This window comes from Perissodus microlepis, chromosome 3 (genome assembly GCF_051167445.1).
Source record: "Perissodus microlepis isolate ML-2025 ecotype Zambia chromosome 3, ASM5116744v1, whole genome shotgun sequence".
Lineage (NCBI taxonomy): Eukaryota > Metazoa > Chordata > Actinopteri > Cichliformes > Cichlidae > Perissodus > Perissodus microlepis.
This window is the reverse complement of record NC_140463.1, coordinates 34,505,178-34,526,723: the sequence shown is the minus strand read 5'-3', so window position 1 is coordinate 34,526,723 and position 21,546 is coordinate 34,505,178. Positions and strand designations below refer to the sequence as shown.

The window sequence follows — 21,546 nt, the reverse complement described above, 5'->3', positions numbered from 1 at the left end:
GAAACAGAAAGTTGTGTCCTCAGGAAGCCACGTATTTGCAAGCACTTCCTCTGGTGTTTAACTGCAGTTGGCATCTGTTTACAATGCATTACTGCTAATATTTCATTAGTCTATCACAGTTTTCTCTGATTTATTTTATAGGAAAAAACCTAAATAACAGTTTCCTCCTCTCCACTGAGCCCCCACTCATAAATAAAATTGCTAAAACTGCCACTCCAGCCTTTCACTTTGCAAGCCTCTATGCTTCCTGCGTGAAATCATTACAGTCTCCACTGTTTCTCTTTTGTGACACCAATAACATAGGCAATTTAAAGGTTTTCCCATAATGAAAGGTGTATTCTACATACCAAACAGAACTGCATTGTATATGAACCAACACGTTTAAAAGGGTTTGAACGAGTATGATTGTAAAACACTTAACTTTATTACTTTCCCTAAACTGGCTAGGCAGATAAATGGTTAGTTTATCATCATTCATTAGATTTTTTTTTTTAATCATGATATATAATAGACTCTTATTCAGTGGTTTCAATGGTCCAGATTAGTCAGTTGTCAGCGGCAGTTGACTATTCACAGACACTAACCCTTTTCAGTTCAATTTCATTTATGTAGCGCCAAATCACAAGCGCTTTATATTGCGAGGTAAAGACCCAACAATAGTACAAAAATGAAACAAGTGACTCACTATGAGCAAGTGCTTTGGCGACAGTGGGAAGGAAAAACTCCCCTTTAACAGGAAGAAACCTCCAACAAAACCAGGCTCAGGGAGGGGCGGGGCCATCTGCTGTGACCGGCTGGGTTAAGGGGAGAAAGACTGGACAAACACAGGGTGTGGAAGCGAGCCAAGCAGGAGAAGTAATAACTAATAATTTAGCACAGAATGGTGTATAGAGGTGTATACTTCAATTCTTAACCATAGTCGTCTTGCACAGAAACAGACATTTGAATAAATAAGCTTTGATATTGAGACAGTGCCAGGTTGCAAATTTTAAACATCAGATACACTAAAAATATCTTTACTGTTCATTGTGCGATTGGGTCTAATGCTTTTTTGCACAGATAACTACCGTTTAGCGCGTAGGTCCAGAATTTCTGCTTTTCAGATAAAATCGATTAGCCACACAAAGCTTCCCACTCTTGTCTTTCATTTTTATTTCTGACATGACAAAATACGGCAGGTCTTTTATTTCAAATCTCAAGATTCATGATCCATAACTTACAGCGATAAACCTCTGACAGACTTTAATGATGTGATTACATTTTGAACAGTGAAATACAGAGAAGTGTTGGTTTCCACAGAAAACAAACCTACACTTTACAGAATTATAAAGTATGAAAAAGTGCATTACACAGGATTTTTTTTGGTATTCGTTTATTCCCTGATTGATACCATTACCAAAGTGACTTTTTCCATTTCATCATTTACACACAATAACCCGAATTTGTGGCTCATCATGTAACAGCACATCTACAGATTCACAGATGTATCAGCTGAATCCTGACAATGACTGATGCTGGGCGTTCATCAGCAAATAGGATGGCAGTAAACGATGTCAGTGGCTGATATTTATCTGTAGCGTCACTAAAAGAGTTTAATGACGAGCTGAGATCCTTGTGAGAAAAACTTTCCTCACATTTATAATATAGATGTGTTTTCCTGGGACAAACATGGAAACAAATAGGAAAGTAAAAATAATTTTGCTGTTGGAATCACCTCTCCCATAAATTCTTAAACACCAGTGATCTTCTTGATTTCAGAATAAAATTCCTGTAAACAGTAGCTGCTGCAGAGGTATAGAAAATGCTCATCTTTCAACACAAGATGCACGGTCAAATCACACACAACATATTCGTAAACATATCTGCATCAACAGCATATTCATTGTATGCATCCAGTACCGTTATCGTTTCTGAAAGTCGTTACACGTCGTCGTCGGGATCGGCACGGCCACACAGGCAGAAGCAGAGGAGGACCAAGAAGCCGCACACGAAAAACAAACCGATCAGGATGTAAACCAGAGTGGTGGTCCAGAAGGCAAACAGGTAAAGGGTCTTGTTGCAGTAGGTGCTCACATCTGTTGTGTTTTTGGTGTAGTTGGGCTGATAAATAGAGTAGATCCATACATTACCTAAAAAAAGAAAAGGAAAACAAATGAAGTGAAGAATGAATAATAATTATTTGATCTCTCTGCACATAAGCTGGACTTTAGTGTTTGGAGGCCTGACAGCTGACAGGATGTGCACGGCAGCACTTGAAGCCTCACTGAGCTTAGACAACTATTGTAATTATCTTAATTCATGTTACATGTACCTCTCAGGGGTTTGTGTGTAGTAATCCATTAAAACAGCCATATATTGCCACCTAGTGGCTCTTGCATGTTACAACATTCTCATTCTCACCCTTCAAAAAATATCTGGTTTTAGTAATCCAGTTTTTTCCTTCTCTGGATTATGTGTATCTAATCCATCTTACTTTTATCCTGGTTGTTCAAAACAGAACTTATAGGCTCACTCTGATCCAAGTACAGACTTTCAAACATGATCAAATTCAGATTACCAGCATTTTCATTAGGATGCTGGGGGCGCTAAAATAAAAAAAAAAAAAAAAAAAATTAGAAAGACTCCCAATTAACTGCCTGAAGTTTGTTAACGCCCTATGACAAATGGAAGATCTGTTCAGAACACACCCTGCCTCTCGACCAATGGTAGCTTGGATAGGTTCCAGCGCCCCTGCGAGCCTGATAACGATGAGCAGATTTAATGGAGCGATTGAAGTTTGATAATAAACAGCTATTTTGGGGAATATTTAATTAGCAAGAAATTCGCTATTTTATCCACAACCAAGTTTACCTCACCTACTTTATCATGACTCAGAAGCACTGTACTGCATGACCTAAATAACTGCACTACCACAAAAGTCACAATTAAGACAGATACAGTCAGCTACTGCTGGTGATGTTAGCTAGCAAAAGAGTCGTGACCAAAATGAGATGATTGAAAACATCAGCTGACACATTTTCTGCACTTTTTGGCTCTGACAGAAAGCAGCAAACACTGAGAGCCTATGGATAGATTTAAGTCTTTAATGAGTTAAAGTTTATCTACTGTGATCACCTTTAACATTCTTAATTCGTAACCTTTTTTAAAATAAGGTCTTGTCTTGAGCTTATTAGATCTTCCAGATTACTTCTGAAAACTAGGCCCAGTTTCCCAGACATGGATTAATCCAAGTCTTACACCACCATCATTTTCTAATGTAACTTTACTAAATTTACTTCCTTTATTCCTTCTTGTGAGGCGTTTGGATGCCCCAACCCAGGCAATACCAGTACTTGAGGGCGATAAGGCCATCGGGAAGTGTGAGACAATGAGGAAGCTGAGGAGCATTTTCTCAGAGACTTTGCACAACCTTAAGTATTTTTAGAACCAGAGTAGTCACGTCGCCGTAGTCACGTCGCCGTAGTCACGTCGTCACATGCAGGTTTAAGGCACTTCTGCTTTGACTAAACTTTTAAGAACTGGAAGCTACATCCATCATTCATATACAGATTGTGATCTGCTCTTCCCTCTGCCAAGAATAATGGCTATTGATCTTCTGACCAATGAGAAAAGAGAGCATATTGATCAATCAACACTCAACCCTAAAGACTACAGTCCTAATTTACATCCATGTTTTCGAGCTTGCACTCCTTGTTTTCGTAGTGGCTAGCTTCTTTCACGCAGTGCTAGCGTGGGATATCAGTTTTAATGATTAGACAGGGAATCCTGCACCCTGAGTACATAAGACTCAGTGTCTGCTATGATAAATCTAAGTGACACAATGAAGGGAGAGCACTTAACACAGCACCATATATTTTTTGCTGGCTTTTTAATACATTCAGTTTGGTGTTTGGAGAGTCATGGAGCTGAAACTAATGTGGTCTATAATAGAAATATTCTGCTATAAAAGCTGCATGAAGCACACTGTAAACATTGGCTGTTCTGTTTGCGGTGCTGAGAGCCGTTAATGTTTAATCTCTTCGGTGTGAATTTATGTTGGTGGTTTGTCCGATGACCATGATTGTATTTACACAATTTTAACAGGCAGCCAACCAGAAACAGGTCACTTCATTTACTTTTTAACTCACCAGCGATAAACCAGCAGAAGAGAAAGACAGATGTCAAGGAGTTCCAGGTTGTGCAGATTGTGCTCAGAGGGTTGGAGGTGCCTTCTTCGGGCTCTTTGGCACAGGGCAAGCAGGAGAGCAACGACAGAATCAGGCCAAAGACTCCCACCACTATCAGATAGATGGGGATGAAGTGCTCACGCGGACACTCATGAAGGTATATTGTCCCTGGTGGATACAAGGAGGATGATTCAAAAAAGAACAAGCTGAGCTGCCTGGAAAACTTTAATACTTGTGAACACTCAGTCAAGTAAGTAAGTATGGAGCTCACCAATTGCAATCTGAGCAATGGGCATGCCGCACAAAATCACCTTTGAAATCGCTGCAAGAAAAATCAAACACTGAACTCATTTTCTTCACATGATATTTACAGAAATGAAACTATGACACCAGGGTTCATCATGTTAGCGTTGTTAGATTTTACCTAGAGCGGGTGCTGGGGGTTGAGGATGGTTCCGGATGCGTCCCAGAAGGTTACTGTTCGCCATTTTTCCTAATGAGTTTTTCACCTGCGGAGGAAGATAAAGAGCTGAGCTGGTGAGAGAAAAAAATTGTTCAGATTCTTTTAAAGGTTAAAGTGAAGTTGTGCAAAGCGATTTTGAGCAGCCAGAAAAGGCGGTGACAATTAAACAAAACAAATCTTCTGATTACAATACAAGAAATTTGTATCTTTGTCTGTGAGCTCCTCCTTCGTCTGAGGCTCCTGTGGGCTCTAACCTACAGGTTTGTCAGGTCATCAAGCAGGCTATCAAACATCGAGAAATGGCCTAAAATGTTTGGTACCAGAACATGAGGACTGGTACCAGGATTAGAGGAAGAAAGAGAGCGTTCCTCTGATGTGTTGAGGAAGAACAAAAACACACGATGGTGGCAGCGGTGGTGAGCCACAAACAATCTCAATTGAAAGGACTCTCAGAAAAAAAATTGTCATGGCAACACAGCACATCTAATCTGATGAAACACCAGGTCAGTCACAACATACTGTATATCTAAGACATGAAGATTATATCAAATCTGAAAACCAAATTCACCAGCAGAGCGGCAGCTAGCATTAGCATTGGGAGATGATGATGAAACTTTTAGTGAGACGTTGTTGTTAACAGTAAATCAACCTAACTTTATGTGAGATGGCACGTCTGAAATATTAATATTTTAGTATGTAAACAATATGACATCAACCATGTTGTCAGACAATGACGTAGGCAGCCGGTGTGGTATGTATAATATTGCAAACAAAAACAAAATAACAAAGTGTGTCAAAGTTTGGATTTATTTTGTATGACATACTCTTGAACTTATCATTTTAACACAGAAAAAACAACAAAAAACCAAAACAAAACCAAAAGGACAGTTGGATACGATACAGGTTCAAATGTGGCGAGGCTAAACAGCCCTGTGGCATGGGTGGGCATGTACTGGAGGTTAAAATGTGCAATGTTCTTACGTCATTCCTTTCTTCGTTATTCCTCGACAGCAATATTTTTATTTCACGGAGGAGCCATTTTCCACACTGAAGCTCTCTGAGCGCTCAATAAGATGTAACTGATTACAAAAAACAAAAAACAACTTAACCCTCTCAGGCTCAAATTAAACTTTTTGTTGCTAATGCACAACCAAGTCCTGCAGTGGTACTTCTGAGTACAAAAAACTCATAAAATGTGTATGTGGGGTAATCAGGTTGTTAGTTTTTAACTGCTGCAAATCGGCAACGCCTGCCTTGAGAGGGTTAAATGGACACCTCTGAGTCTTGCAAAATGCTACAGAGCTATTTTACATTCTTGTAATATTTATAGACCGTCAACTGAAACCTCCCAAATATTTCAGTGTCATTGCTAAAAAAAATAAAAAATAAAAGAGCAACTTTTATTAATTGAGAAGCTTTAAACAAAAAATGAAATTACTGACCAAAACTCCAATCATCGAATTAGACACAAACATATTTTCATTTCATTGTAAATGAAAGGAGATGGCATCGTGCATTAGTAGCTATGATAACACACTTTATAATTCATGGGCATGCTTCCAGCTATCAAGTGTGTCTCTTCTATAAAGTAGGAGAGACTCAGAAGAGACAGAGTCCAAAACAATGAATACTACATTTCCCATACTGCAGCTGGACCCCATCTCTCATCGAACAAATTCCCATCTGAGGTAGGGTCCTTTAATAGCAAAGCAGGCCACATTAGCCTAAATTCAATTTACTTTCTTGCAGTTTATGTTGCAGCTCTTAATTATGAGCACAGACAGTAAATGTGATTAAACGCGGTGAACACAGAGTGGATTCAGTCTGTGTGGAAACTGGATCGACTGAATTGCAGTGAAGAAGATAAAGGGGGGGAAGGAGAGGTGTGTCTGCATTCACTACAAAGCCAGTTTGACCAATATTACTGGAAGAGCAGAGGAAAGGAAACAGCTCGCGTTCCACATTACAAAAAAGAGAACGCAGACACAATCACGAGCAGGGGAAAAATGTAAAGCATGTGTGATCCTGTTGAACAAACTTTTAACAGCATCCGAGTTGCTTTACGGAGTTCCTAGAAAAATGACGCAATTGCTTTCAAAACCATTCCCTCCCCCATACGCTTTATAATGTATAGTATCCAGCACGTTTAACGTTAAACTGCAGCCTCGCCTTAATTTTTTAAGTTCGTAAGACGGTAAGCGTCTCCGCCTGCGTGGGACACAGACACGAAGCGCGTGTCGTCTCTCGAGCCCTCAAACAACAGCAAAAAGTCAACACAAAGAGAGAGGGAGGGGAAAATGAGTTGCTGTGTTTAAATAAACGAATGACAGATTCCCTTTTAAATCTCTTACCTTGTGCTCACTCCGAGTTCACCTCCTGCCAGCTGCTCGAGTCTCTGACAGCCTCACCTAGTCGGATGCAAAGCCTCCGCCTCTAGGGAGCGCGCATACAAACTAAAGCGCTCGCTCACGCGGTCAGCTGATTGTGAAAGAGGCGAGAGGTGACAGGCTCTGACACACATCCGGTTTAATAATGAGAGTTGTTAATGATAAGTTTCAAAATGACTGTGAAACACACTGTGTAAACACTTCAATACTTATATAAAACAGTTTGAAAAACAATTACACAATGCAATTTTAAACTGTTGTTCTTTTCATACCACCGGCCTAAAGAATGGCTCCAAAAAGGTTTCTGAATGTTTCATTCCTTTGGACTGTTTTCAGAGATATATTTCAATATTTATGTATTTTTAAATTTCCAGGCTAATATGTTAAACTGGTGTTAAATATTTGAGAAAGAAGGAACGATTGTAACATAAAATGCAAATATGGCTGAATTACTAAGGGTGTCATTAGGGTGAAATCATCTTTCTGCTCAAAGCAATGGTCGTGGTAGTTTGAGGTCCTTCACTTCTTACAGCAGCTGCTCACACATAGCAGCTGTCCTGATAATCAAATGCTGTCACATGAGAGCAGATAAAAGGTGAATGGGCCGTTTGTTCTTCTCAAAAGTTTATTGTTTGCATTTAAACAGAGGAGTGGAGCTCTGCGAATATCAGCAATACACATATATGTGCATTGTTTTTGTAAGCATTGTAATGTGTAGTAATGCTACAAGACAGATTTGAGTCTAATGAGAAGAAATGCTATTAAAAATGATTCACCCTTATGGGTCCCAGATATTTAATTACATGCACTCATATATGTACTGATAAAGAAATGAGCGCAGTGCTGTTTAATGCTTTGATTTTAATTTTACATGTTTATGCTTTTTAAAAAAGATAAAATGATTTTTTAAAAAAGGAATGCGAACTGTGAACTTTTGGTTCTCTGTCTGCAACGGTCTGTAATCTGAACCGCTCAGTCTGACCATTGGTGATAAAAATAGTCGTTAAGTCAGATTTGTTATTGAATTACGGTGTGTATTTCATACTGCTAATTCTAGCTTTTTACTATAAGTGCTTTTAGTTTCATTTATTTATGAAAATTATGTATTGTATATGTATATATATGATATATAGATATTTTTAAAATGTTATATTGTTACATAAAAATCATTTGAGGCCTTCCCCCTGAGACAAGAGTCAGTCTAAGTCTGCTCACTTTCGTTTTGTGGTGTTCCCTCCTCCCGACTCATATCACAGGACTAACACGATATTATTGACTATAGTTCAGAACTCTAGTGTACTATAGTAAGGGTGTCTGGGTCTTCCCTTAGGAATAGGGCAGGTTGCTCGGTCATTTGGGGGGGCAGAGAATAGAACCGATGCTCCTCCACATACATGAAAGAAGCCAGTGAAGGATGTTCAGGCATCAGCCTAGGCATGCCCAACTGCAGGGAGATGGCAGGGACAGGACAGAACATGCTGAAGAGATTATGGCTCTTAGCTGACTGACCATTTCAGTGATTTAAGGCAAGTAGGTCTGCTGAGTGATGATAAAATAAAACAGGCTTACACAGTGTTTATAGTTTAATTGTGAGAAATGCAAATATGACCCAAATATCACAGTTTTTAATGAATAAAACAAAAAATAAATAACAAATCAATGAAAAGACAATACATAATAACGCATATTTTAAAATAACACAAAAACTGGTTTCGGCACTTTTCTTGTTGAACTGCCGAAGTTGTTGTGCCTGCATAACTGAGCAGCAGATCACCACAGAGCATCTGTCAGTACATTAATAACCTAATTATTAAAGTCCCACAGCAAAGTGCAAGAGACCAAGCAGCTCACTGTGGTTTAAAATACAACAGGTCAAAAACCCCAAAAAACTAAAGCACCTTTTTTCACACAGCTTTATTTAGTTTAGTAGTATTTGCTCATCAGCTTCTACCTGAGAGGGCAGTGTTTGCCAGGGCAGCCAGACTGTCACAAGTCTGTGAGGCACATGCTGGAAGACGTCTCAAGATAGACGCAACCTCTGAGCCCTGAACGGGACCGTCCACCTCGCAGATTCATCACGAGGCTTCGACTCCTCTCAGACTCGGCCGTCTGGAGTCGAGTCTCACCGAGGAGCGAGTCCCACAGCAGACCTCTGCTGTATATCTGTCAATACACAGGAAGCCCATTAGCCCTGTGTGTTTGTGTGCTGCGTGAGAGGGAACAGGAATGTGCCAAACCTCAACAGAGATGTCTGTGTTGGGGTATCTCCTGTAGAAGATGGTTCTCAGGTTGAATTCAGGGTTTCCGCTCTCCTTGAACACCCGCGTCCTGACGTTGTCATTCTCACATCTCACTACAGCGTAAACATCGGGGGCTGTGGAACAAAATCCAGCACGGTGTAAAGAAAGAAAGAAAGAAAGAAAACACCAATGGAGATATGTGCAATAATTAAGAGTCTGCCCAAATGTGAGTCTTTCATTTTACAGTCACCTGTTTGTTTGGGAGGGCTGAGTCCTGACGCCCTGTGTAGATAAACTGTGGTTACCACTGTGGGCTGAGGTAGAAAACAGTGGAGCACAGAGGGAGACGGTAAGTCCTCCCTCAGTTCCCTTCATGGAAAAAAGAAATAACTAAATTAAACACAGAGGACTGGGAATAGTGAAGGGAAAAAGAGATTTTTTCTGTTAAAGTGGAAAAAATTAAATGTAAGAAATAATATAAAATTTATGATGCTAATAGTGATTTCATATTGATTTTTATAATTTATCAAAAAAAAAGTGTCTATGTCATATTTACTGTTTGTTTGTTTTTTTGTTTTTTTCTCTGTTCCACGGAAGGACAAAACCACCAAAATGAAAATTATTTGAATTACAAATACAAAAATAATAAATAAATAAATAAATATACTTTATGAGTAAATAAATATTAAAACTGTTCCATTACTTAATTAAAAAAATGTCATTTACATTTATTTTTCTGTTACTTCCTAAACCTTTCCTGTATTATTTAATTATTTTGTATTTATTCACCTGATTATTAATCTATTTGATTTTTTATTTTATTTTTAGTAATTTTAAAATTTTCGTGTAAATTAGTTGAACATCTGTAAAGATCTCCTGAGTAAAAGCAACAATATCTGTTTTTACTGGGATCAATCATCCCACCCTCTCCGTGAATCGCTACCTTATCGTGGTGGAGGGGTTTGTGTGTCCCAGGGATCCCAGGGGCTATGTTGTCTGGGGGCTTTTGCCCCTTGGTAGGGTCTCCCATGGCAAATTGGTCCTGGGTGAGGGACTAGACAAAGAGCGATTCAGAAGACCCTTATGAAGAGAACATCGAGGGAACAGTTTACCCTGCCCGGGATAGGGTTAACGGGGCCCCGCCCTGGAGCCAGGCCCGGGGAGGGTGCCCGAGGGCGAGCATCTGGTGGCTGGGCCTTAGTCCATGGGGCCCGGCCGGGCACAGCCCGAAGAGGAGACATGGGCCCATCCTCCCGCAGGCCCACCATCTGCGGGAGGCGCCATGGGGGTCGGGTGCATTGTGTACCGGGTGGCGGCCAGGAGCGGAGGCCCTGGCAGACTGATCCCCGGCTGCCAAGACTGGCAATAGGGACATGGAATGTCACCTCTCTGGTGGGGAAGGAGCCTGAGTTAGTGCGTGAGGTTGAGAGGTACCAGCTAGATATAGTCGGGCTCACCGCTACGCATGGCTTGGGCTCTGGAACCAGTCTCCTGGAGAGGGGCTGGACTCTGTCTGGACCCTCTCACCAGTTGCCCCTGGTGAGAGGCGGCGGGCTGGGGTGGGTATTTTAATATCCCCTTGGCTTGCTGCCGGTACGTTGGGGTTTTTCCCGGTGGATGAGAGGGTTTCTTCCCTGCGCCTTAGGGTCGGGGAACGGGTCCTGACTGTCATCTGCGCTTATGCGCCGAGTGGCAGTTCAGAGTACCCAGCCTTCTTAGAGGGGGGGGTGCTGGAAGGTGCTCCACCTGGAGACTCTGTTGTCCTGCTGGGAGACTTCAAGGCTCACGTGGGTAACGACAGCGAGACCTGGAGGGGCGTGATTGGGAGGAACGGCCTCCCTGATCTGAACCCGAGCGGTGCTTTGTTATTGGACTTCTGTGCAAATCACAGTTTGGCCATAACGAACACCTTGTTCGAACATAAGAGTGTCCATAAGTGCACGTGGCACCAGGACGCTCTAGGCCGTAGGTCGATGATCGATTTTGTAATCGTATCACCAGACCTGCGACCATATGTTCTGGACACTAGGGTAAAGAGAGGGGCTGAGCTGTCAACTGATGACCACCTGGTGGTGAGTTGGATCAGGTGGCGGGGGAGGACGCTGGACAGACCCGGTGCACCTAAACATATAGTGAGGGTGTGCTGGGAACGTCTAGCAGAGGCCCCAGTCCGCGAGATCTTCAACGCACACCTCCGGCAGAGCTTCAACAGCATTCCGAGGGAGACTGGGGACATTGAGTCTGAATGGACCATGTTCAGCGTCTCCATTGCCGAAGCTGCTTCATTGAGCTGCGGCCGCAAGGTGGTTGGTGCCTGCCGTGGTGGTAATCCCCGAACCAAATGGTGGACACCAGAGGTGAAGGGAGCCACCAGGCTGAAGAAGGAGTCCTATCGGGCTTGGTTAGCCTGTGGGACTCCGGAGGCAGCTGACAGGTATCGACAGGCCAAGCGGAATGCGGCTCGGGCAGTGGCTGAAGCAAAAACTCGGGTGTGGGAGGAGTTCGGAGAGGCCATGGAAAAAGACTTTCGGACTGCCTCTAAGAGATTCTGGCAAACCATCAGGCGTCTCAGGAGGGGAAAGCGGTGCACTACCTGCACTGTGTATAGTGCTGGCGGAGCGCTGCTGACGTCGACTGAGAAAATTGTCAGGTGGTGGAAGGAATACTTCGAGGACCTCCTTAATTCCACTGACACGTCTTCCGAGGAGGAAGCAGAGTCTGGGGATGAGGGGAATGACCCGCCAATTTCTGGGGACGAGGTCACTGAGGCAGTTAAACAACTCCTTGGTGGCAGAGCCCCTGGTGTTGATGAGGTCCGCCCCGAGTTCCTGAAGGCTCTGGACGTTGTAGGGCTGTCCTGGTTGACACGCCTCTACAATGTTGCGTGGAGATCAGGGGCAGTACCCCTGGACTGGCAGACCGGGGTGGTGGTCCCCATCTTTAAGAAGGGAGACCGGAGGGTGTGTTCCAACTACAGGGGGATCACACTCCTCAGCCTCCCTGGGAAAGTCTATGCCAGGGTGCTGGAAAGGAGAGTTCGTCCGCTAGTCGAACAATCGAACAATGCGGTTTTCGTCCTGGTCGCGGAACACTGGACCAGCTCTTTATCCTCTCAAGGATACTTGAGGGTGCATGTGTTTTGTGGACTTGGAGAAGGCATTCGACCGTGTCCCTTGGGGTGTCCTGTGGGAGGTGTTGCGGGAGTATGGGGTGTCTGGCCCATTGCTATGGGCCATTCGATCCCTATACAACCGTTGCAAGAGCTTGGTTCGCATTGCCGGCAATAAGTCGGACTCGTTCCCGGTGGGTGATGGGCTCCGCCAGGGCTGCCCTTTGTCACCGGTTCTGTTCATAATTTTTATGGACAGGATTTCTAGGCGCAGCCAAGTGGCGGAGGGCTTTCACTTTGGTGGCCTCAGAATCTCATCTCTGCTTTTTGCTGATGATGTGGTTCTGTTGGCTTCATCGGGTGGGGGCCTCCAGCTCGCACTGGAACGGTTCGCAGCCAAGTGTGAAGCAGCGGGAATGAGGATCAGCACCTCCAAATCTGAGGCCATGGTTCTCAGCCGGAAAAGGGTGGAGTGCCCACTCTGGGTCGGGGATGAGTTCCTGCCCCAAGTGGAGGAGTTCAAGTATCTCGGGGTCTTGTTTGCGAGTGATGGGAGAATGGAGCCGGAGATCGACAGACGGTGGTGGTTCGGGCATCTGACAAGGATGCCTCCTGGGCGCCTCCTGGGTGAGGTGTTCCGAGCATGTCCCACCGGGAGGAGGCCCCGGGGCAGACCCAGGACATGCTGGAGAGATTAAATCTCTCGGCTGGCCTGGGAATGCCTTGGTGTTCCCCTGGATAAGCTGGAGGAGGTGGCTGGGGAGAGGGAGGTCTGGGCCTCTCTGCTTAGGCTGCTGCCCCCGCGACCCGGCCTCGGATAAAGCGGATGAAGATGGATGGATGGACGTCCAGTATGTGAAATGCTGAACTTGTAAAAGTGCCACTTGCAGAATAAATTGAAATACAGAAAGTCAGTAGGTAAATAAATTAAAATTTAAATGCAGAATTCAGAACACTGGAAACATAAATTGTGGCAAATATAAAAATAAAATTGTAATAAAAAAAAACTTTTTTGGTTTTGAAACCTTTGGGCAGCTTTGGTCCTCCGTACCTTTTCAGTATCTACAAATATCAGAACGTTCAAAGCTATTTCTAACGCTTCTTTCCTGACCAGCATTTCACCTGAGTCTGATACGAGAGTGGGAGAAGAGGCGAAGCAGGAAGCATCCAGTGACGCCCGGCAGGAAGGTGGTGGGCAGCACAACATAACGTCCCAGAGTCATAGTTCCCCTCAGTGTCACACTCCGGGAATCCATGTAGATGGAGCTGGCCGCCTGCTCCGCCACGCACTGCACCCGACTGCAGCGGTTCACCTCCACCTGCAGATGATGAGGAAGGAGTGAAATATTTTTTTTCATGACTCAAAAAACGTGAGGTTGCTCAGTGGCCCGGCTCACCTTCAACACCTCAAAGCCAATAGGCAGGTTTTCTCCTTTTCCATTTTTCCTCCACATCCTCCTGTCCTCCTGCTGCAGACAGATCAGCACCTCCTCCTCTTTGGCTCGCACCTCAAACATGAACTAATAAGAATGAAAAGTCATTTTTAGCATTCATGTGCTGATGCAAACCCTGGTTTCAATCTTATATTTACCTGTGGATTGTGCAGGAAGGTGTCCCTGTGATTGATACATCCACCACACCGGCTCCTCTTATCCAACTCCACCTTCCATACTCCATTCACCTTCCCACCACCCTTTTCTGCTGTCACTTTGTTCACATCAGGCTTGCTTCTTCCTCTTTTCCTTCCTTCCTGTTGACTCTCACCGAGTCGATCCTCCTTTCTGTTCCCACGCTGCTTGGTCCCTCCAGGCCCGTTGCTGCTCTTACTCAGGGTCAGTGTAGGGTTACTCTGGAGCACAGTGGGTGGAGGTGCTCCATGGGTGGGGGGAGGTAGAACCCACTCCCCGTAGCAGCTCACTTCTCTCCAGCGAGATCTCGGCCACAGCAGAGTCCTCTCCACCAGTCTGCACACCACCACGTCTGTAAAGTGTTGACAGAAGTCCTCGAAATCCATCCTGAGGGAAAAGGAAAATAATAAAATGTGAGTCAGAAACCAGCTAACCCACATGACTTTTTGTTCTTCAAATAATAATAATCAGAAGTACCAAAATTCCCCAACATCACGAACAACGAGCCCCATCTTGTCCCTCTCTGCGCGACTCAGTTGCTGCCACTGCTCTGACCTGCAGGGGGCACACAAGGACAGAAAGCAGAACACTTGGAAAGGACATAAAAATAAAAGCAGTGTTTCAGCTTCTAGAAACCTTTATTGATCCAGTTCTCAGACTTCCATGATGTGAACAGCAGATGTCCCTCCACCCCAGTAAAACAAATCCCAAACTATTGTAAAATGTCAGAATCTCTCCAGAATATCAGCAGTGGCATTATAAAATGCTGCAAACCACAGCGACACTGTTAAAGTCAGCAAAGACTTTTCCCCCCAGAGCTCCTACAAAATGCTCTCAGCAGTCTGACATGTGGCAGAAGCCAGTGCAAAGACTTCAAAGTCACCTCTCACCTCTGACTCCAGGCACCGGTCCAATCTGTGGTCCCCCACGGGTTCCTCATGCGGACCATAAAGAGTCTGGATGTCCCGCCTGTCTTCAGTACCTTCTCCCCCAACCTCACCTTCCTCACTGCTGTGATCCCGTAGGCGTGTCCTCGCACGAGCCCACACTCCAACACTGACTCCACGGTCTCTCCCTCTGCAGGCTGAGAAACGTGAAACAGTGAAATCATTTTAACCCATTTCTTCTCCAGTTTTTCTAAATGTTCAAGACTCAGAAGCCCTACCCGTATGGAGCAAGTGATGAGTGATTTACATTCATGGACCTTGGTTAAAGTCTGGAAGAGCGCCCTCCTCTGGTCACTGTGCAGTCTCAGGGCCTCACGATCCAGACTGAGAGGCTCTGAAACTCCACCAGTGAAGTCAATCAGGGCCTCTGCAGTGTTCCCTCCCTCCAAGGCCTCGTAGCAGCCGTTAAGTCTAAAAGGCGAGAGAGGGATTGAGTGATTGATTCAGGATCATTAGACATTAGGACTGCCATAAGTAGTGGTTGTGGCAGTCAAGACGTAGGTTCAGCAGTGTAAAATTAACAGCATTCCCATCAATGCTACTGAATTTCCCAGAGGAACCTACCCGAGGGATTAATAAAGTTTTATCTAATCTAATCTAATCTAATCTAATCTAATCTAATCTAATCTAATCTAATCTAATCTAATCTAATCTAATCTAATCTAATCAAATATCAAAACCAGCATTTTCTGCTGATGCTCACTTGGCGTAGGCCTTTTCCAGCAGGGCACTCCAGAACTCTCGTGGTGTTGCTGAACGACAGAAGAGCAGCACTCCATCCTCGCTGACAGGCAGGCGATCATCTACAACAACATCCATCCAGCGACCGAGACGCCAGAACCTGAAATGGAAAATTCCGGCATACAAGTCGGGACGCTTTGGATTCCACTCCTGATTCAAGTGATCGGGGATGACCTAGGAAGAGGAGAGAGGTGGATGAGGAAGGCTGAAGAAAGACAAGGAAGGAACTAGGAGGAAATGCAGAGAATGCAGAGTAGGGATGATAGTAAAGAATAAGGAGAAAGAGGAAAGATGATTGTGAAGAAGGTGAGGGGAAAAACACACCAAACCTTTTTCCACAGTGATGGCTCAGACGCCAGGCAGGAAATGGCTGCCACCATCCAGCAGTTACCCAGACTTCCTTGGTGCAAATCACGAGTGCTGATGCCATCGACAAACAGACGGGGGTCCTTACAAATCTCCTGGAGAGGAAGAGAGATCAGGCTTATGACAAGAAATATGGGACGTAGTTAGTCATCACCTGGCAGACTGCAGGATAACAGTAACACTTTAGCAATAGACTGTATATCCACAGTGTGTCTTTGCCTTGTCTTCCTCCTCTCACTCCAACCAGTCACAGCAGACAGCCAACCCTCCCTGAGCCCGGGTCTGCTTGAGATTTCTTCCTGTTAAAAGGGAGTTTTTCTTCCCACTTGAAGCTAACTTCAAGTGACCACAGTTTCTGGTCGTCACTTTCACATCCTAAGTTTGGACCACAGTTTTTCCACCTTATAAGCAACAGCAGGTTTATTTCTTATTTGTGCCAATGAGCTCCTACCTGCACATTTCTAGGGAAATACAGGGATTGTTCGTCACTATGTGACAGCTAATGGGGTGAATGGCATCTGTGTCCACCTGGGATCTGAGATCCTGTGATGATAGCAGCAGGCTTGAACCTAAATCTAAAGCTTAAAGGAAGGTCGGCGTTCATTATTATTGGTGAGTTCATCTCTAAAAGCAGGTTGTTTCATGAAGCAGCTTTAAACGACACAGTTAAGTGGAGCAAGCACTGCCATTAATGACTGCAGCAGCTCGTATCGTCACAGAGTTTTATGGGGCCTGCGGGCTGATTCAGTCAGGGTGTCAAAGCACTGCTGAGGAGACAGATAATGTGTGTGTAGACCTTCTGCTCTCACTTTGGACAGGGTCAGGTAACTGTAGAAGTGTCGCTGCACACTCACACACACGCAGAAAGATACACTCTGGGTGGCCATAACGTCTTCAGCTGTAACGCTAGACAAGAAATAAACCTTCTTTACCATGCTATCGTGTTCGTAACAAGCTTCAGATGAGACCACGGAAATTATGAACTGGATAGTTTTGATAGCAAATGGGAAGTTAGGGTGTGTTTGTGTTTGTGTGCCAGCAGGGTGAAGCGACAGGTGACACCCTATCATCTGTGTTGATACACGCTTAAAATACCTGAGTAGTGCATTAGGAACGCAATACCTTTAACCCTTTCTCTCCAGCTCTGAGTCAACAAATTAATCGTCAGCAGGGTTTCACATTAAGAGCACTAAAGGCCTGGCTTTGAATGAACTCCTTGAACTAATGACCCCGATGGGAAATACCCAGAGCTTTCTGATCCTTTCACATGTTTCGCCGTTTGGATTAAACCGATTTTCCTCAGCACAGCACAGGATCAGTGTCCTGAAAATTAAGACACGTCAGACGGGTATAAAACTCTGTAATCATAAAGTTACTGGACCATCAAATGTCTGATAAATATCCACACTAAACAACAATCCCTTCAACCTCGATTCACCTTAACATTTCACTGGTTTAATTCAAGTGTATTACCACACCCTTAGCTCTCTGTGGCCACAATAAAAACCTATACTTAGACAGCTGTATCCATCACAACAGTGTGCTAAAAACACCCATGCTATTTACATTGGCTTGTGCTTTTTCTATACTCAACTGTACACACCCACACCCACAATCCCACTAACACAGCGGTCCGTCATCAACTTGCTCCCTGAGGGCTAAGGTTTCACCAGCTGACATGACGCCTGTCCTTTAAGAGAAAGTGCTTTAATTAACCCAATCTGCTGAAATGCAACATGTGGAGGCAGCAACTCGGTTTAGATGTGGGAGGAGTGGAGATGTATTTCAAGTTAAAAAACAAAAGAATTTCAATTTTACACTCCACGTCTAACTCCACGTCTAACTCACCCTCGGCCTCTTCCAGGTCAGACCCGGTGGAGGCTGTCTCTTGTAAAAGAGGGACTGGTCTGTGGTGGGGAATAGAGGATCCTTGAAGAGCGCTCCTCGACGGAGGCAGGCCCGCCGCAGCTTGTGAAAACTCTGGCCCTGGAAGTCATACACTCGTTCTGGCATCCTGGTTGGGCCTCAGAGGCCTTAAAGGAAGGTGGAAAGCAGATGAGAAAGGGGAGAGAGGGTCAGAGAACATACTGTAAGAAACTGGAGCTATGCACTGCTAAAGTAGTGTGGTGATACGCTCGCAGCATGCTCACTGGAGAATCATATGGTTGTTGGGGTTTACTCTGTTTCCTTTGTATTATTGTAGGATTTTTACAATATAAAGTACCTTGAGGCAACTGATGCTGTGATTTGGTGCTTTATAAATGAAATTTTATTGAATTGATGATCAAAATGTTTTTTGGTAAATGTGAGACAAGCAGGTCTTTAGATGCTGTTCTGGGTTCTTTTGTGAGCTGGATGAGTTGTTAATACCCTCTTCTGTTAATTTTGGTAGGCCGGCCCCTCCTGGGAAGGTTCACACTGTTCCAAGTTTTCTTCCTTTTTGGATGATGGCTCTCACCGTGGTTCACCAGAGACTCAAAGCCTTAGAAATGGCTTTGTAATACCTTCCAGACTGATAGATGCCAATGACTTGGCTGTTTCAATGACAGTTGAGATCTTTCACACTACTTCACTTAATATTATTATTTGTTTCGCCCAACTAAACATTACAAACAATATCACATCACACTGACTGGCTGCAACCTGCCTAGAGACTTTTCTGTGCAGTTCCATTAAGGTGAACCCCACAGTTCATATAATTCCCACTTAACCAAAATGTCAAAGTAAAATTTCAAACACTGTCATCGTTTAATTTATTGATAAAAGTTCATTGAAATTCACAAAGTGTATTAATTTAAAATGTACATAAAACCACCTAATGTAGCATGTTTTAAGTTTTTGTTGAAAGTCCTGATGATGCAAGTATAACATCCAAGTACTGAGTAAGCACACAGTAACTACTGTGTAAGTATTAATATGCAGGCTACATAACATTGAACTAATTGAACTGAATCTAAAGGGGTATGTAGCTCATGGCAGAGGTAGCTGGGGGGTGTTCTGTGGGGCCACAGGGTGAGGACAGCAGTAAAGTAAGAGCACTGTTTTCATCATCAGTGATATGAACTCAGGCAGGAGTCAGCAGTATGAGCATAGTTGAACTTTAACTGTTTGTGTTTGTGTAGCAGAATGATTCAGTGCCAGAGAGAGTGTGCCAGGAGGTCAGCGTTATCACTTTTTGGTGAAGTCTATTTTATGGCTTTTTTTCTCATACGATCTTTTCACAGACGTACCAAATGTGAAGGAAAATCTATAAACACACATTTTTACGACATCAAGCTGCAGGAATTGATGAATGTCTTTTCCTTGATGCTTTTGGATTAGATTCTGATGTTGGTGATGTTGCCTTCTCTCACCAATAGACTGAGTACTTTTAGTAACATTTCTATGAATTTATCTGCAGGTGCTACATGTTTGTTTTGTTGTTGTGCAGTACTTTGACTCTTTAAACAGATGGTTGTTATTTTGGATGAGCCTGATCTGAGTCTATTTTTGTTATACTGAAAACCAAATTCACTACGTGGAATAATGAATTTTATTATGGTGAATGAAATCTTTGTCTTGCTGTGTGTTTATTTGTTTCACTGATTGTGAACTCCACCTAGTTGAGCAACCATATCTGGCACACAAATACATCTTAGGCCTTTGAATGTTTTAAAATTTTTCCGATATTAACGCGTTATTACGTTGCCTAGCAACCACCTAGTAATCGACTAAAATGACACTTTTTCATTTATGCAACACTTTATAAAAAGTATCCTAACACACAAAACAAATCATCATTTGCTCCCAGTGAGCATCAAATCAAAGTTCTTGTATTTGAATAATGAATCATTCAGGAATGATTAATAAACTGAAAAGGGTTCAAAGTCAGATTTGTAGTAGCTTTTGCAATCCATTTTTAATTTCAAATTTTTCATATAGTTTAAAACAATCTTAGGTTAATAAAAATCATAGTTGCTGATCAGATTCCCTGTTTATAGTGTTTTATGTATAAGCTCACTTCAGGTAATCAACTAAGATAATAACGAGATATCACTAGTCATTCAACACAAAGTATTTAAGATAAATTTACAAACATATATAATTTTCTCTTTCCTTAAAAATTCCCAATAAAAACTCCAACTTTAGGGTCTACTAGTTTTTTGGACTTCATGAGACTTTAATTGCTTAGTAAATGATTTTTCCTACAATAGTTTGCTTGGTTAGTGCATTAGTTTGGCAGATCACCTGCTCCAGTACTCACTTTTTAGTGTTCATAGTGCATCGACTTTAAATTTTATTAAATTACAATTCTTAATATTGTCATTTAGTAAATTTGAAAAGTAGACCTACATTGTTGCCATGGCTCTATAAACATATATTTTACCTTCAAGTCTGGAAGTTTATCCACTTGCTTCCTAAGATGGACCTTTGTGCTGAGCCCCGTCAGTGGATTCCCTTAGTCATTTAGTCATCCTCATTTTTTGAGGATAATTAAAAAACCCCAAAAACAAAACAAAAACAGCCAACATGTGTCCACTTTTTCCTCTTCCTTATCCCAGAGTCAGCAGCAGTTAATGTTGTCCCTTCCTCTGAATGTGTCAGGAGTGTTTGCTACATCTCCACCAGGTAATTAACTCAGTGTCATATTTGTGCCATTGGACCTGGATGAAAAAAAATTGAACGTGAAACACAACTCCTCACACCATGACTGTGTGTGCAGTTTTTAGAGCTGATGCATGAGCGTATGTGTGTGTGTGTGTGTAACTTTATCTCCCTCCACTATAGACAATAGACAGACAGCCGCCACACCAGGTGTCATAACACAATTAGAGACTTGGAAATCCTCACACAGTTACTGCAGTGACTCAAGGTTCAGACATTCAAGACGAACGGTTTATCCTCTGACATCATCTGAAGAACATCAACAAATGTGTTTCCTAAGGTTGTGTGTTTGTATATCTGCGCTCATATCACTTACTGCTGCCTCAGCTTTTCTGTTTGGTGACTGTGCACATTCTGTCCTCTTCTCCTCGAGTCTCATATCTTCTCTTTTCTCTTCTCACTTGAACATGGCCTGTGACTCCCTCGCTTCTCTCTTTCTGTCTTATCTGTGTAGTCTCTTCTCCTCTTTCTTCTCCTCTCTATCTTCTCCCTCACAGTCTGCTGGAGTATCTGTTGATCTGTTGCTGTCGAGTGTGCTGCTCCTGACACCTGAGAAACCAAGAGACTAGCACTCCTATGTTAACTACTTCACTGCTGAACACCAGGCCAATAATCCCCCGTTCATATACAATAATAACACCCTGCAGCAGCAGCAGCTTTTTAAGAAACACATTGAGGAGCAGAGTGAAAACTGACAAGCTATTGATATATTAAAAAACAAAAAACAAAGAACAGATTGTGCTGAAATTATTCTTCTGTTTAGTCTGACCATCTGTGTAATTGTCTATCTAGATTTCATATTGTGTACACTACTGTTTTGTATCCATTTGTTAAACTCTGTATTTTTACAAATAC

The 21,546-nt window shown here is 43.1% G+C and overlaps 2 protein-coding genes across 3 annotated transcripts; both read right to left on the bottom strand.

The window, feature by feature from the left end:
• Positions 1–1,128: 1,128 nt before the first annotated feature.
• Positions 1,129–7,109, bottom strand: LOC146391302 (transmembrane protein 272). Of its 2 annotated transcripts, none has more exons than XM_084924168.1 (5): positions 6,981–7,109; positions 4,591–4,675; positions 4,438–4,488; positions 4,128–4,334; positions 1,129–2,129 (listed from the first exon to the last, which is right to left on the bottom strand). In XM_084924168.1, exons 2-5 carry the CDS (start codon positions 4,652–4,654, stop codon positions 1,921–1,923), a joined length of 531 nt encoding a protein of 176 aa, XP_084780294.1. In that variant the 5' UTR covers positions 4,655–4,675; positions 6,981–7,109; the 3' UTR covers positions 1,129–1,920. The 2 variants fall into 2 exon arrangements, with proteins under 2 accessions (XP_084780294.1, XP_084780295.1); XM_084924169.1 differs by having other exon boundaries at positions 4,591–4,700; positions 6,981–7,102.
• A 1,521-nt stretch (positions 7,110–8,630) lies between these two features.
• Positions 8,631–20,676, bottom strand: LOC146391301 (calpain-5). The gene is made up of 13 exons (XM_084924167.1): positions 20,414–20,676; positions 17,896–18,080; positions 16,011–16,142; positions 15,644–15,855; positions 15,159–15,351; positions 14,884–15,077; positions 14,471–14,548; positions 13,957–14,380; positions 13,763–13,885; positions 13,488–13,684; positions 9,507–9,625; positions 9,254–9,390; positions 8,631–9,179 (listed from the first exon to the last, which is right to left on the bottom strand). Exons 2-13 carry the CDS (start codon positions 18,058–18,060, stop codon positions 9,003–9,005), a joined length of 2,151 nt encoding a protein of 716 aa, XP_084780293.1. The 5' UTR covers positions 18,061–18,080; positions 20,414–20,676; the 3' UTR covers positions 8,631–9,002.
• Positions 20,677–21,546: the final 870 nt, after the last annotated feature.

What these genes read in the sequence shown, in the direction of transcription:
- LOC146391302 (XM_084924168.1), bottom strand. Translation starts at nt 4,654, where the DNA reads ATGGCGAACAGTAACCTTCTGGGACGCATCCGGAACCATCCTCAACCC. An exon ending in ACCCCCAGCACCCGCTCTAG is followed by an intron (nt 4,489 to 4,590) that starts GTAAAATCTAAC and finishes TTTTTCTTGCAG; the next exon opens with CGATTTCAAAGGTGATTTTG. An exon ending in CATTGCTCAGATTGCAATTG is followed by an intron (nt 4,335 to 4,437) that starts GTGAGCTCCATA and finishes TGTATCCACCAG; the next exon opens with GGACAATATACCTTCATGAG.
- LOC146391301 (XM_084924167.1), bottom strand. Translation starts at nt 18,060, where the DNA reads ATGCCAGAACGAGTGTATGACTTCCAGGGCCAGAGTTTTCACAAGCTG. An exon ending in TCATCACTTGCTCCATACGG is followed by an intron (nt 15,078 to 15,158) that starts GTAGGGCTTCTG and finishes CACGTTTCTCAG; the next exon opens with CCTGCAGAGGGAGAGACCGT. An exon ending in CCTTCCTGCACAATCCACAG is followed by an intron (nt 13,886 to 13,956) that starts GTAAATATAAGA and finishes CATTCTTATTAG; the next exon opens with TTCATGTTTGAGGTGCGAGC.